This window comes from Bufo bufo, chromosome 4 (genome assembly GCF_905171765.1).
Source record: "Bufo bufo chromosome 4, aBufBuf1.1, whole genome shotgun sequence".
Classification (NCBI taxonomy): domain Eukaryota; kingdom Metazoa; phylum Chordata; class Amphibia; order Anura; family Bufonidae; genus Bufo; species Bufo bufo.
In genome coordinates this window covers 370,876,074-370,892,921 of record NC_053392.1, presented here as the reverse complement: position 1 = coordinate 370,892,921, position 16,848 = coordinate 370,876,074, and the positions used below count along the sequence as shown (strand labels likewise).

Sequence of the window (16,848 nt, the reverse complement as noted above, 5' to 3'; positions counted from 1 at the left end):
ATCTGGGTGATTTTTGGATATGTTGTTCACCCAGATCAGAGCTATCCATGGATGTATACATTATGGGGATGTGTGTTAGTTAATTGCGTCTCAGACAATGCTCATTGTATTTTGTTGATTGCGTTACAGACAGGGAAGGGGATTTTGTGTACAATTGCTGGGAAGGTTTGAATACTGTAAATGCATGTGATTGGCTGTTTTTACAAAACCCTGTGGGTGGTAACCTTGTTGGAAGATGTGTATAAATCAATGCTTGTGTGTTCAAATAAAGAGAGTTCCTGTTTTTATACCTTCATGAAGTTTTGGCTCATGTTTGGGGAATGGGATAACTACACTCTTGGGGATTGCTATATCACAATACTCCCCTGAGTATAAGCTCTTGTAAGAGCTTGTTCATGGTTCCTGCTCTCTGCATTTAGGAGAAGTGTACCCACTGGACCCTGGTGCCTTGTCGTAGGTCCAGGGTGGGTAGGAGACGGCGAGACTCCCACCAAGCTTCGGCGGTTTGTGGGGTCTGCAGTGCTGACGGTGTCAAGTGGAGTGCTTGGAGTCCTCTGGAAGCACTAGGAGCAACTATCAACGGAGGTACCCGGTCGGGGTGCTAGGCGTTTCGTTACACTTCTAAAATTCTAAGCCTTCCAACGTCCTAAAGACATGACATTTCCAAAATGATGCCAAAATAAAGTAGACATATGGGGAATGTTAAGTAATAAATATTTTATGAGGTATCACTTTCTGTTTTAAAAGCAGAGAAATTGAAATTTAGAAAATTGCTAATTTTTCAAAATATTGGGTAAATTTGGTATTTTTTCATAAATAAAGGTGAAATATATTGACTCACAATTATGACTATCATGAAGTACAATCTCTGAATGGCTTGGATAAGTAAAAGCGTTCCAAAGTTATTAGCACATAAAGTGAGAGATGTCAGATTTGCAAAATTAGGCCTGGTCAGGAAGGGGGCAAATGGCCCGGATGTGAAGTGGTTAATATACTTTTAAATCCATTGATCAGCTCATGGCAGGCAAGCCTGAGTTTGCTTTAATACTGTGCTACCCATGTTCAGAATATCAAGGTATGAAACACAAATATAAGTGAAGGAGCTGACAAAATAGATAGTGGAAACAAGAGAAAGTGACATTCCCGAATCTGGCACCAACGGAAAGCCATCCAAATTCTCTATTCAGTACAGTAAAAGAAATTGATTTAGACAAGTGATTGTTGTCATTTTTCTTCATGGATAATACCAAAAGCTACATTCTTAATCGTAATAACACAAAGCGGTCTATGTGGCTTGGTTTTAGGACATGTATCTACCTTTGTACTTGATACTTTTATTTGATCACACAGATCGAGCAGGCATCTTTGTGTAATAATGCTCTGTACAAAGTTCCCGGCCACTCGGATATCACTAAAAGACGAGGCTTTTTCTTTTTCTCCAGTTTATATACTTAATTTAAAAAAAAACTAAAATCAAAGTATAGAGGTAATTATGCTCAAGGATTAAAAAAAAAATGGGAAACTGTTCGATCATACCAAATATCTTAACCATCAAATAGTTCCCTATTATATAATAAAAAAAAACACATGTAAACCTAACATTTTGCCTAAAGGTCTCTTTACACAAGCTGAGAATCGGGGGAATTATTGGGAAGCAGCATTAGTAGGACTGCTTGAATGTAAAGGTGCCACCGATCAACAAGCATTTTTGGGCAGCACATTGTGAGTAAACAGCAATCTGCTGACCAGAAGCAATTTATCTACAGTATATAGAGAGATGAGATCACTGTAGTGATGGGTTATCCCCATACAGAGGAGATGATTGCTGCATTAAAAATACAGCTCTCACCTCCGCTGAAAATCAGGCAATTATCATTACCAATAATTGCCTGCACATGCCGGTGTTAAAGGGTCTTGAGGAAACGTTAGTGATCTCAATATACCCCATATCGAAACAAAGAAAATGTTGAAAATGTAATATAAATTCCTAAAGGGTAATTGTCATGTTTTCCTCAACAAATCAATTTTAGCATATGTTACTACTGCTGAAGCAGCATTATCCATAAAGCAATCTTTAGTTTAACATACCACTGTTTTCCTTGAGTTACGGCTGTTTAAACATTTACAATATGAGGACCTTCTGAAGATGGCTCCTCTGCCAGTTCTCTGAGGCCAAAACTGCTTTCCCTCACTTACCATACACACTTGCTGTAGCCAGCAGCTCCCTGCCAGCCAATCAGCTAATCAAATGGATTACTGAGAGCCACGCCTCCACACTCTGAAGCCTAATGCAGGCATGCAGTGTAAAGGACTTCCTGTCTTTAGGGTCCATTCACACATCTGCAAAATGGGTCTGCATCCGTTCCGCAATTTTACGGAACAGGTGCTGATCCATTAATTTTCAATGGGGCCGGAATGTGCAGTCCGCATCCGTATTTGTGTATCCGCACTTCCGGATCTGCTCTTCCGTTCCGCAAAAAAATAGAACATGTCCTATTCTTGTCTGCAATTGCGGACAAGAAAAGGCATTTTCTATGAGAGTGCCGGCGATGTGTGGTCCGCAAAATGCGGAACGCACATTGCCGGTGTTCGTGTTATGCGGGTCCGCAATACACATACGGACGTGTGAATGGACCCTTAGCCAGAGACAGACAAGCCATAGCAACTGTCTGTTAAGGGACCAGTGGAAAGGGACAGAGGACATTAATGAAAGCTGTTGTTATAAGGTAATTACAGATCTTTTGGCAATCATTGACAGACTAACTCAGGTATACATGCCTAGCTCTAATAAACTAGCAAATAAAAAAAATATGACAGTTACCCTTTAATAATAAATGCCCGCAGCACATTTGTTTTTGTCAATCAGATGCCCAAATATTAACAAATGACAGTCCCTGATGAAGATGACATTTGTTTTTTGGAAAGGAAGTTAGAGCAGATTATTGCTATTTTATCTTGAATTGTATGTTAAGTCCTATATCAGACTTGCTTCAGGTATACTATTATGTGATATATATGGTACTGTGTGCTGGGTTTTGTGGAAACCACAACCTAGAGGTGAATAGAGACTGAAAAAGGACCTGTAACATCTCCTGTCTGTTTTAGTAACTGCTTGCATTGTAGGGGATGACTCGGGATGGACAGCACAGTGGCTCAGTTGTTAGCGCTGGGGTCCTAGGTTTGAATCCAAGCAAGTAAATTATCTACATGGAGTTTGTATGTTCTCCCTGTGTTTGCCTAGGTTTCCTCCAGGTACTCCAGTTTCCTCCCACACTCCAAATACATACTGATAGGGACCTTAGATTGTGAGCTCCACTGGGGATAGAGTGATGAATATGTCAGCGCTATATAAGTGAGTAAAATAAATCCATATGTACTACGAATACTTTATTATCCTGCTACTTATGAATGAATTGCTAGCAGTTTGCAATAATGGTTCAGATGGGTGTTACCAGTTGCGTCCCTGTACAGTTTGACACTGGCAGCACTGATTGGATAGAGTCAGAATGGGCAGGGACACATGAAGAGCCCCCTGTTCAAGGAATGATTATTGTAAAATACACCCTTAAATCCCCCTAAAAAAAATCTACCAGTGATTGGGAGACGTCACAAGGAAGCTACCCACTAATAGGCCCATAAGCTGTGTCCACACCTGGCTGTTTGAGTTCATGGCTGCATTCTGTCAGTATTTTCTCTGTGTTCTACATTTACAACCTAGAAATGTGCGCCCGATCACCGTTTCTCCATGCTCTCGTGAAGTGACCATGATAATACTGTTAGAATTAGTGCAATTGTGTCATGAAATCCGTTAAGGCTGCTTTACTAGGAATATCAAGGCTGGAAATGTACATGACGATCACTAGAAATCTTTACTGGAAATAAAGAAAACCCGATGCTATCCTTAGACCGAGGCCGTAGCTTATAATAGCTTTGCTTTGTTCCTAGCTTACAGCTACAGATACTGTTATGTAACTGCATACATGTTCAATTTTCTAGCAGCCTAACTAGGAGAGAAGCAGATTTCAAATGACTTCAGCATGTCCTGGTCCACAGGCATCGCCAGTAACCTTGGTAAAATCACCATGTGATCCATTTAAGACGGCTCCAGCTTTCAAGTCTCAAGTGAGCAGAGTTTTACAGGAAGACATCCTAATTGGCAACACCTTTTTACATCCCCTTGTTGCAGTCATTTTTAGAATCCTCCTTTTCTCCCCAGTGATTTGTGAGCAGCTTTACATTATATATGCTGTCCTTGTGTGTGAAGTAAAACTGGGATTAAGAAGTCTTCTTGAGGCGCTGGTTCTTGGATGACTTTAACTGCCTATAGTGAAGGTAGTAATCCTGCAGAGAATCTCTTGGGTCACGGATCTGAGCCAGCTCTTCATTAACTGTGAATAAAATGTTTATTTATAAAGCAATTTATTAAATATTTATGATCATATAGCATAACACACTATTACAGTTATTGTACCAGATGCAGCAAGGGTCATCTAATGTGTTAGTTATAAGCGTATGGTGTTACCATTCTTCATAGACCACATGATTGTTTGGTTAGTCCACAATAAGTATGTACCTCTGGGACCAGCACTTACACTTAAAACGGAGCCCGCAAAGTCCCGGAGGGCACACTGCACATGCGCATTCGCCCTCCATTCATTCCTATGGGAATGCCGAAAATAGCAGAGCCTGCCTGTCGGCTATTTTCAGAAGTCCCATTGAAATGAATGGGAGGCGCAAGCTCCATTCACTTCTACGAGGCCAGTGCGCCGCTATATTCGGCATTCTCAAAGTCCCTCCAGGACTTTGTTACCTCCGTTCTAAGTATAGATGCGGGTCCCAGAGGCCGGCAATTTCTCCTACGGTATGCAAGCACAGCCACCGCTGCTGGATTGTAGGGTGGCCGTAACCTCGCGATACTAACAGTGTAAACCATGATAACCCTTTTAATCAAGTATATTTTACCAATTTTGTTTGGTATAAAATTTCAAGGATAGCAATCTTTCTCTGTTCCTCCAGCGGAATTTCATCTAGAAAAGAAGGCCAATTATAGGGTCTTGAGCAATGTGTACATCAAAGACAGTATGAATCAAGTTAAAAAGATTCTGTCAGCAAGATTTTCGATATGGAGCTGTTCATATCATCCTCTCAGTCTCCATTATCTAATTAAAAATATACTAGTTTTACCCCCACCTGTCCTTTCATTTTTTTTTATAAAAATCAGTTTTATTAATATGCTAATTACCTTACTAACGTGCCCAAGGGGCTGTCCCTCCGGCCGTTTGTGCCCAGCCGCGCCCTTTTATCTCGTAGCCCAGCGCCGCCCCACTGCTAATTATGCACTACTCTCATCGCCGATGGTGCGCCATAATCTCGCGCATGCGTCCTAAATCCACTGGTCAGTGCCCGCGCGGTGATATGAACAGCTCCATATCGAAAATCTTGCTGAGAGAATCCCTTTAAGAACCTTATTTCAGAACCTTCTTATAACCGGACAGCTCCACACCATGTATTGCAAGCCTGCCGAAAGCTCCTGGTATCTTGAACAGTGGACAGAAGGTGAACGAAAGCAAGTATATGCAGTAAGGGTCTCATATGACCCAGTATCCACTGTTACATCTCTGTTATCAGTTCTCCAACCACAAGGATTTTGAAGCTGTGAAACTGATTTGGGGCAGCCATCGCCCCATCTAAACCCAAAACAAGCTATAGCAAAAGGCTTTATGTGCTTGGTCTTTTTCTGCTGTCTGGCATCTTTCTATGTGCCTGAGTTTTAAATATACTGTTACTCCTTAGAATTTTAGACGTGGTATTATGAAGAATATACTGTACAGTTTCTAAAGTTTCCTCAAAATTAGCAACATCTATGCTGAGATTTGCTAAAATGTTGTGAAAGCTAAGCCTTGGGGAAGTAAAATTACAAGCTGCTCTGCATATTTTGTATGAACATCAATATTCCTTTAGTCCAGTACATGTCAGAGAGTTAACACTGATATGGATTGTCAGTGTCCTTCTTCCTAACCACCATTGTGTCCTTGAACTATATATGGTTGCTAATTGCCATGTTTTGCTTCTGTTATGTGATACATCATTTTGTGTGCACTTATTGATTTTCATAGTACCATAATGTGTACTTCCCATGTATATATCACACCAATAGCCTGCAAATAAGGCTACTTTCACACTGGCGCTTTGGTCCGTTCAGGGGTCTCACAAGCGGTCCAAAATGGATCAGTTTTGCCCTAATGCATTCTGAATAGAAAAGGATCCGCTCAGAATGTATCAGTTTGCCTCCTATCCATCTCCATTCCGCTTTGGAGGCGGTAACCAGTGAGGCATGCAAGCAGCGTTTTGGTGAAGTCTTGGTCATATGTGGGAGCTTACTTGTTTGGAGGATGCTTAGGACACTTCATTGCAGTAGCTAGTCACAGTGAAGGACAGTCATGTAAAAATAAGAGAGGGAAAGCACCTCATTGGCAAGACTGCAAAAAAGAATCGGGCAACGAAGGGGGAATTTGCCGCTCACCTATGGTAGTTGTGCTCAGTGCGTAACAACCTATATAGTGATAATACAGGGATCCTCTGGTTGCTTCCCGCTGTCCTTACTGGGCTCCACAAGACATGCAAGGCGGTGCTACCTCAAGGAACACTCTGATATAAAACCTCAAACTGTGGTGTTTTTGTTGTAAATACTATGTGTTTCGGGACCACACTGGCCTGACTGTCAAGTAATTACCTGACGAAGGGACCAGCACTGTCCTGAAACATTAGTATTTACAACAAAATAGAAGCACCGCAATTTGAAGTTTCATATCCGAGTGTTCATTGAGGTCACACCGCTTTGCAAAAATGTTATTCAAGTCCAAATGGATTCTACCCCAATCAAAAGTGCTCCAATTGGCCTGAAAATTGTATTATGACATTCTGATCAGGACTCATATTTTCTCTCGTCTTCCCTTTCCCTTTTTTTTCCCTCTCCCTCCCCCTTTAAGTTTCTTAATGCAATGACTGCAATAGTAAATAACATCAGAGGGACATTGACATGTATAGCTTTGATATAGTAAAGAAACTGGGCACTCTCAAGATATTAGAACCATACAGAAATGTATTGACCTTTTAAACAACATTAAAAACAACAGTAAAAAGGATGATACCCACATGTAAAATAGCTATAAATACTCGACAATAAATAGCATGTAATGTATTGGCTGAATAAATGGTGGTATATATAACTATCTAGTCTGGATAGTGCACCAGTAATTAGACCCAAATGGCATGCACAACAAATAAAAACATAAGATAATATAATGCTTTAAATCGATGAATAAATATTTGCATCCGAATATAAAATCCTCGCAGGGAATGTAGTGGCTACAATTTTCGTATAGCTCACTCCCTTCTGACACAAAATAATCCCAAAGTAGAATAATGCCAACAATATTCGTAATGTCCTGAAATAAGTCCAATACAATAGTAGTTGGGGGCAACGTTGATTATTTAGTGTCCCACACTGGAGTAAACCAGCAAGCTGTAGCGGCGTCCCGCTATGTATTCAAACCAGCGGCGTCCCACTGGAATATTAACACTGAGATTTTAATAAATAAAATATGCATGTAAAATGAATAAAACAATTAAAAACATATAAAGCAGTAGTGTATTTAAAAAACTTCCTATACATATTATGTATCTATCTCTGTTGGTTCTTCCACAGTAAAAAACGCCTCAGAACCCATGCGGTTTCGATGCGGTTCCCATGCATTTTTTCTAAAAATTTTCACATATCGCTTGTTTTTGCTGCTCTATGTCTGTTGGGTTGTGGACTAAGTTTTAATTCTACAAAAACAAAGTCATCTGCAACTAATTAAAAAAGGAAAATTTTCTAATCAGTCGAAGTATGCATATGGAAAACTTTTCATATAAAACCCTTCATACAGAAGTATCGTCCACTAATCCTCCCATACAGCAAAAGTCTTTTTCTTTTCATATATAAAAAAACTTTCTACATAGAGAATCTCTGCACCTACTCAAAATTCCTACGCCATACACATCTTCGATATTATCCAGAGGTCCTGGACACCTCTGGATAATATCGAAGATGTGTATGGCGTAGGAATTTCAAGTACGTGCAGAGATTCTCTATGTAGAAAGTTTTTTTATATATGAAAAGAAAAAGACTTTTGCTGTATGGGAGGATTAGTGGACTGTAAAGGGGGAATATTACCAATATTTATGTAAATATCAATAATTAATCATTAAATAGGAGGAGCCGTCTATTTATGACTCCGCCCATTTTTACCTTTATATTAATAACACTATACTTTCACTTTGCCTTACGCTAATCACTAAACTAGCTGCATACGCCTTACTGAACTAACTACCGCTAGTAACCACACGGTAAACAGTAGGTACAAATAACATACACTATTTATTAACACCTACAGTACACAACGCACTAACAATACAGTACTAGAAATACAGTACTAAACTACACTACACGGTTCCCAAATTCAACCCACAAAGCTATCTAATACAGTACACACACACACACACACACACACACACACACATACATTAGCATCCCACCCAACCTGGCTCTAAACTATCCCTAGGGGAAATAAGCTTACTGGGACCTGCAAGGGTTAATGCAGGCCACAGATACACCAGGCTGAAGGCTGCTGCAGGGGTATAGCAGGGCGGAGCAGGGGAACAGGGTTGGCAAGGTAGGGGTAAATGCAGGGATAATGGGGAGGGAGGTCAGGGGTTACACCAACAGGGGTTGATTCTGCTGGGCAGGGAAGGGGTAAATATGGTTGGCACTGCAAGGGCAGAGATACAATGCCATGCCAGGGTATACTCAGCCATCTCCAGGGGCATATGGGCCTCTCTTCCTTCAGGGACCTGTTCCCATGTGTCTGTTTGTAGTCCAGTTCCAAGAGCCCTTCCCTTTGTCTTGGACTGATATATAAGTCACTCTCACTCCCCCCCCCTTCCCCCATCCAAGGTGTAGGGAAATGACATCATCGTGTGTGTGTGACGGAATGCATGCACTCAGACTGCAGTAGATAACTGACTGGCCCCCTGAGGCTCACAATGATGTCCGTCACACTCACACGATGTCATTTCCCTACACCTTGGGTGGGGCAAGGGGGGGGGAGTGAGAGTGACTTATATATCAGTTCAAGACAAAGGGAAGGGCATTTACCCCTACCTTGCCCTTGCATTTACCCCTACCCCTATCTGTGGCCTGCATTAACCCTTGCAGGTCCCAGTAAGCTTATTTCCCCTAGGGATAGATTAGAGCCAGGTTGGGTGGGTGCTAATGTATGTGTGTGTGTGTACTGTATTAGATAGCTTTGTGGGTTGAATTTGGGAACCGTGTAGTGTAGTTTTAGTACTGTATTTCTAGTACTGTATTGTTAGTGCTTTGCGTGCGTTGTGTACTGTAGGTGTTAATAGTGTATGTTATTTGTACCTACTGTTTACCGTGTGGTTACTAGCGGTAGTTAGTTCAGTAAGGCGTATGCAGCTAGTTTAGTGATTAGCGTAAGGCAAAGTGAAAGTATAGAGTTATTAATATAAAGGCAAAAATGGGTGGAGTCATCAATTGACGGCTCCTCCTATTTATGAATATTCATTATTGATATTTACATAAATATTGGTAATTAATATTCCCCCTTTACAGTCCACTAATCCTCCCATACAGCAAAAGTCTTTCTTTTCATATATAAAAAAACTTTCTACATAGAGAATCTCTGCACGTACTCGAAATTCCTACGCCATACACATCTTCGATATTATCCAGAGGTGTCCAGGACACCTCTGGATAATATCGAAGATGTGTATGGCATAGGAATTTCGAGTAGGTGCAGAGATTCTCTATGTAGAAAGTTTTTTTTATATATGAAAAGAAAAAGACTTTTGCTGTATGGGAGGATTAGTGGACGATACTTCTGTATTTTCCTTTTTTAATTAGTTGCAGATGACTTTGTTTTTATAGAATTAAAACTTAGTCCACAACCCAACAGACATAGAGCAGCAAAAACAAGCGATATGTGAGAATTTGGAGAAAAAACGCATGGGAACCGCATTAAAACCGCATGGGTTCTGATGCGTTTTTTAGTGTAGAAGAACCAACAGAGATAGATACATAATATGTATGGGAAGTTTTTTTAAATACACTATTGCCTTTATATGTTTTTAATTGTTTTATTCATTTTAAATGCATATTTTATTTATAAAAACTATTAATATATGGCTATGGATTAAGGGCGTGTATAAGACAGTGTATTGTAAATGTAGGCTATAACTAAAAAGGATAATGAAGTATAAGATTGAATGCAAATTCCAGAAAAGCCCTTATCCCAAATCAAAAAAAGATCCATGTCAGGTTTTAAGAATGTATCCTCTCACTATAAAAGGAAGGATTTTATGGGGGACTGGTAGCTACTGAGGAAGGGGCGATTAAATGCCCCGAAACGCGTCTAGCTAAGACAGGACCCCGAACCTTTGAACACTGGAAACTGAAAGATATTGCCGGACTCTCACAGCATTTTTGTTCATCACCGCATAAAGGGTAAATGAGAAAGAGACCTCGAAAGACCACAGTTTACAGCAAAGATCGGTCTGCACGTGTCAAACATTTACCAACGTGGGAAGTGAAAACTACTATCTCTCGGATAAAACTGGTTTCCACACATAAAGAATTAATCAGTAGAGCGATTTTGTGGTGAGAAAAGTTATACGGTAAGACTTTTTTCGAACTTTTCCGGCAGAACATTTATTAAAATCGCAGTGCTAATATTCCAGTGGGACGCCGCTGGTTTGAATACATAGCGGGACGCCGCTACAGCTTGCTGGTTTACTCCAGTGTGGGACACTAAATAATCAACGTTGCCCCCAACTACTATTGTATTGGACTTATTTCAGGACATTACGAATATTGTTGGCATTATTCTACTTTGGGATTATTTCGTGTCAGAAGGGAGTGAGCTATACGAAAATTGTAGCCACTACATTCCCTGCGAGGATTTTATATTCGGATGCAAATATTTATTTATCGATTTAAAGCATTATATTATCTTATGTTTTTATTTGTTGTGCATGCCATTTGGGTCTAATTACTGGTGCACTATCCAGACTAGATAGTTATATATACCACCATTTATTCAGCCAATACATTACATGCTATTTATTGTCGAGTATTTATAGCTATTTTAACACGTGGGTATCATCCTTTTTACTGTTGTTTTTAATGTTGTTTAAAAGGTCAATACATTTCTGTATGGTTCTAATATCTTGAGAGTGCCCAGTTTCTTTACTATATTTATTCAGTCTTTTTGAGTGGACAGGGTGAGTCCACTTTACTGAGTGCACCTCTGCTTGGTCATTGTGGGATCCTGTGCACCACATTTACGCTTCTTAATGTATAGCTATGATTAAACTCATGGTTGACAGTGTTAACAAGCAGCCTGTTTAAAAACATTTGCTACGTAATTGCTGATCACAAATAGATTTCTTGTGGCCACACATTCCGCTCTGGATGTTTCACAATGGAGCAGCGGAAGTAGCTGCTGATGATGATTGGGACACTGTACTGCTTGGGTATGTAGCCTGGCTGCCACACAGAAGATCGGGAGAAGGGCAGTCTTATTCCAAATGCTGGCCAGTTCTATTTTCAACAAGGTACAGTGATGCCGCCTCATGAGCTGCAGTGATGCCCTGGTATCTATGTTTGTGTTTGAATGCCCATGGCTTATTTTCATCCTGCAGATATTGCACATAACAGTGGTTTTGTGTGCTGGCCCTGTGGAGAAAAATTGCCAATACAGGAGATGCTCGCACAGAGCTAGCAGCAGCGAGGCTTGACCTAGGTTTGACATGTTTTGAGCCTGAAACCACAGTATCTGCAGCATCATCAGCTCCTTAGCAGACCTCAATAGAAACAGATTTGGCCCTGGCAGCTTTTTATTTTATTTTTTTATTTTTATTTTTTAGGTTTTGGCTGTTCGTGGTCTTTGCTTTTCATTGCCACCAGAGCCACCACCCTCCTCCTCTGATGTCACCTCCACCTCAGCACCCCTATCCAGCTCTCGGGTCCTGTCCAATACATAATCATTATAGTTCTCACCCTTGCTGCCACTTTTATCACACTGTGATATGTCATTGTGAGATCCTTGGCACCCCTTCCCAATTCCCTCCTCTATATTCTGCCTAGGTTCCACTGGCTGCCACTGCCACTACCACCATGACTACAATTTCTACTATTACAAAAGAAAGGAAGAGGGTCTCCAGCTTCCAAAAGATATTCCAACAACCTTTATTACCTCATGCATATAAAATCCATAGATGGTGATGGATCATGTGTGAACAAGTGGATGAGGTGAGTTTAATTATTTTTTATTATTTTAACCCCTCCATCCCTATTTTACTAAGCATTCTGTATTAAGAATGCTATCATTTTCCCTTATAACCATGCTGAACCATTCACTTTTATGAGGCCACAAAAAACCGAAATGCCTCCGTGTGCATTCCATGTTCTTATGTCCGCATGGCTGTTCCACAAAAAAATAGAACATGTCCTATTATTGTCTGCATTACAGACAAGGATAGTACTATTCTATTAGGGACTAGCCCTCCCTTTCTGCAAAATGTATCTGTATTTTGCGGATCCACAATTTGCGGACTGCAAAAAAACCAACGTGTAAATGAGCCCTTAAAGTTAAAAAGTGGTATACCTGAAGCCTATGTTCTCTGCTGTCAATTGGACCTATTGCTGTTAGAAGGACTACCATAGAAATATGTATGTTGACGTGGGTCTAGTCAAGAATCTTCTCAAACAAATGGTGCAGCTTATAGCTGAAGTACAGGAATCAACTGCCAGGCAAAATTATACTAACAAAAGATTGCAAAGAAAAACGGGGTCAGTCAGCACATCCCAATGCGCAGGGGCACGTTGCTATGGCTGAGAACAACACTGTAAAACAAAACATGCAATGCAACAGCTCACTGCAAACCAAGTAATGTACAAAAATGCATAATAATTGCTAATGCTATACTTAGAAATTAGAGATGCTTGGCAAATCATTTTGTACAAAATTATTTGAGCCCGTCTGCCGCACGTCAAGGAGATCTCTGTAAGACGGGTTCCTAACACTAAATTCTACCTGTTATGTGCCATGACGGCTACCATACAATTCAGGGAGTGTAGGTTCCACATGCATGCTGGGCCTGCATGACACCTCAGTCGTGCACTCCTGACCAGCTCGTCTGCCCCATAGGCTGATTTTAATTAGTGTGAGTATATAGCTTGGCCTGCTCCCCCTCACTCACTGGAAGCCATTTGGCACCAGGAGAGATATAGTTGTGGACTCTCATTGCATTCTTTGGTGGCCATTTGGCACCAGGAGTGGTGTGGAGTGGGCCCGGCATGAATGTTGGTACCTGCATTCCTTGGATATACTGGAGGCCATTTTGGCACCAAAAATGACAGAAATTAATGCAGGCACAGCATGCATGTGGAACCTACACTCCCTGAATTGTATGGTAGCCGTCATGGCACATAACAGGTAGAATTTAAGTATAACACTAGCAGTTATTGTGCATTTTTGTACTTTATTTGGTTTGCAGAGAGCTGTTGCATTGCATGTTTTGTTTTACACTAACAAAAGATACCTGTTAGAGCAGTTGGAGTAGCAACACCAGCAAGTTTTGGATTTCAGATGCATAAAGAAGCAATGGAGGAGCTTGCCGAGCCAAGGGAATGCTATGTCCAGGTCCAAAGTGTTTTCCTGACTAGAGTTCCAGAGGAAAAGGTGGAGGGTGCCATTGCCAAGGGTAACTGATTGGGGTCATGGGAAATTATTGGTGCCTAGGAAACCAATTATGTCCAGAAAAACCATGATGCCATCGCTAGGAACGGCCAACCCCAACAGCAGGTGGCTGTCATGCAACAGAGAGCACTGTTGGAGGTGCATCAAGTGGAAAGGGATGCACATGATTGTCCTCTGGTCAAGAAGCCAGAAGAATTGCAGAGGAAGACCTGCAGGTTATTGAAGGGTGGACTACTAATGGTCAATCTGGATCATTGCCAAGTCTCAGTTGAACAACCAGACATATTGCTGTTTATAAAGAGGAATTTTTTGGTAGGTGAGACTGTTCTGATATCCTTTGACACTGTTTTTAAAGACTATAGAGAGACAAAAACTTGTATTTCTGATAGTTGTGGGATCATATCCAGAATCATGCTAATGGCTATTCCTGGTCAAAGCCTCCAAAATGTGCTGTTTAGCTACCTAAAAGGGAAAAGCCAGGGGACTCGCAGACAAAAGTCTCTGTGTTTATGGGGGCGAAATCTGAATAGTAAGGAATTGAAATTGTGTTCAGAGATGCTGAAGTACAAGGATAAAAATCCAGAGAGTGGTGAGACCATTCTAGTTTCTGTGGAGACTGTGCAGTATGGACAGTAATGTAAAGTCTATGATAATAATGGGTTAAATGCAATAATGTCTGATGAAAAGAACATACAACAGTTCTGTGATGACACAGAATAATGTAATGTCGTGGACTACATGCTAATTGTAGGGAATGTGCATTTGTAAACTTGTTCCCCATATTTGGTCTGTGTGAAAGGTGCCGGCGATCAGCCAATGAACCCGAAAATATTCGTTCATCATGTAATCTGATTGGTCGCTTTAGGTGACTAAGCCAGTTTTTCTTTATACCAGTTTGATAAATCTCCCTCATTGTTTCTCTGCAGTCATTTGTCCTGTCTAAACGGTGCCCAGGAACAATGATTTTCCATACAGCGGAAGTGATTGCATCTTTCTCTCAAAAGAACGAATGTCCTCACTGAACAGTTCCAAGTATTTGCTAAGGAGCATTTAAACTAGGAAAGGAGGGGCAAAAGAGTGATAATTCAATAGTCCAACTGCCCCCCGGAACGATGCCAGTAGCACAAAGGTTAAGAAATGAAAAGCTCAGATTCTTGTCTACAAATGCTCGCAGCTTAGGGAATAAGATCAATGAACTTGAAGCCATAATGGCATCTGAGAATATAGATTTTGTGGCTGTTACTGAGACGTGGTTCAATGGGAGTAATGACTGGGATATAACAATACCAGGGTTCTCTCTATATAGGAAAGACAGAGAAGGGGGAGGGGTGGCCCTGTATGTGAAAGCATAAAATCTAATTTGATACAAGTTAGCGAGAACAATTTAGAGTCAGTTTGGGTTACCTTGCAGCTTGATAATAATAAGGTAACTCATGTAGGTGTGATATATAGACCACCTAGCCAAGTCAAAGAATTAGATGATCTACTAGTTGAGGAAATAGCTAAAATGACATTGAAGGGGGAAGTTATCATTATGGGAGACTTCAATCTTGCTGATGTAAACTGGAAAACCAAAATAGCTAGTTCTGCCAGGAGTACAGATATTCTAAATTCCCTACTGGGATTATCTCTACAGAAAGTAGTTGAGGAGCCAACCCGGAAGGAGGCCATTTTAGATTTAGTATTCACAAATGGGAATTTGGTATCTGATATTACTGTAGGGGAAAGCTTGGGATCTAGTGATCACCAGTCAGTGTGGTTTACTATAAGTACAGTGACTGAGTCACACCACACAAAAACAAAAGTTTTAGATTTTAGAAAAACTGACTTTTCTAAAATTAGATTAGTGGTATACGAGTCCCTATCAGATTGGAACAGTTTCAATGGAGTCCAGGAGAAATGGGACTACTTAAAAGTGGCACTATTGAAGGCAACAGAAAATTGCATTAGGCTTGTCAGTAAAAGCAAAAAATGGCAAGCCTAATGCAGAAGTGACCAAAATCATTAAAAACAAAAAGATAGCATTTAGTAATTATAAAAAAAAGAAAAACGAGGATGACAGGCAAATTTATAAGATTAGGCAGAGCGAGGCCAAACTAGTTATAAGAGCTTCTAAAGCACAAGCAGAAGAGAAATTAGCTCAGTCAGTGAAAAAAGGCGATAAGACATTCTTAAGATGCATAAATGAAAAAAAGGAAACTAAAACAAGGAATTATCAAATTAAAAACAAAAGAAGAAAGGTATATGGAAGAAGATAAAGAACTAGCTGACTGCCTCAATGAAAACTTCTGTTCAGTTTTTACAAAAGAAAATGAAGGAAAAAGACCTCAGTTAGGAAAGAAGACTAATGAATCTTTTGATGCATGTGTCTTTACAGAGGAAGAGGTTCTAAGTCAGCTGTCTAAAATTAATACAAATAAGTCACAGGGGCTTGATGGGATACACCCAAAGCTATTAACCTCCCTGGCGGTATGATTATGTCAGGAATTTTGTACTAAAAGTGGTACAATTTTTTGCATGAAATTTGGTGTTATGTATTGTAGGCTTGCAATTCTTAGTAATTACTTACTTAAACCTGACCAAACAAGACTTTTTAGTAGACATCCCAGATGTGATAAAGTTTCAAACACAAAATCATGAATTATAATTTAATAAATAATATAATTTTATTTAATAATGTAATAAAAATCATGAAATTTGTCAAACAGAAAATTCAATAAACATCCTGAGTGTGATAAATTTTGAAACATGGGACTGCACAAAGTTCGATGTCACAATCAGGACAATGGAACCTGGTTTATTTTCGGACTTTCTTTCCATTGCCATTTTTCCATTCTTGTCTCGCCATCGCATTGCCATCATCTTACCCATCATCTTACCCTTCTGCCAGGCAACCATTTCTCCGGTTTTGAGTTTTTTCTTGGCAAACATAGATGGCATGTCACGTCGGTTAGGCCTAACGGTACCATATGCATCAGTCTTGTTTTGTAGCAAAACCTCATACAGTTCCGGAGACGTGTAG

The 16,848-nt window shown here is 40.3% G+C and overlaps 1 protein-coding gene across 1 annotated transcript in view; it reads right to left on the bottom strand.

The window, feature by feature from the left end:
• Positions 1-3,660: 3,660 nt before the first annotated feature.
• The window catches only part of SMLR1 (small leucine rich protein 1), a 28,198-nt gene continuing 15,010 nt past the window's right edge, over positions 3,661-16,848 (bottom strand). The window contains exon 2 of the mRNA XM_040429130.1: positions 3,661-4,388. Coding sequence (XP_040285064.1) covers positions 4,276-4,388 — 113 coding nt within the window. The 3' untranslated portion in view covers positions 3,661-4,275. The remainder of the gene's footprint in view (positions 4,389-16,848) is intronic.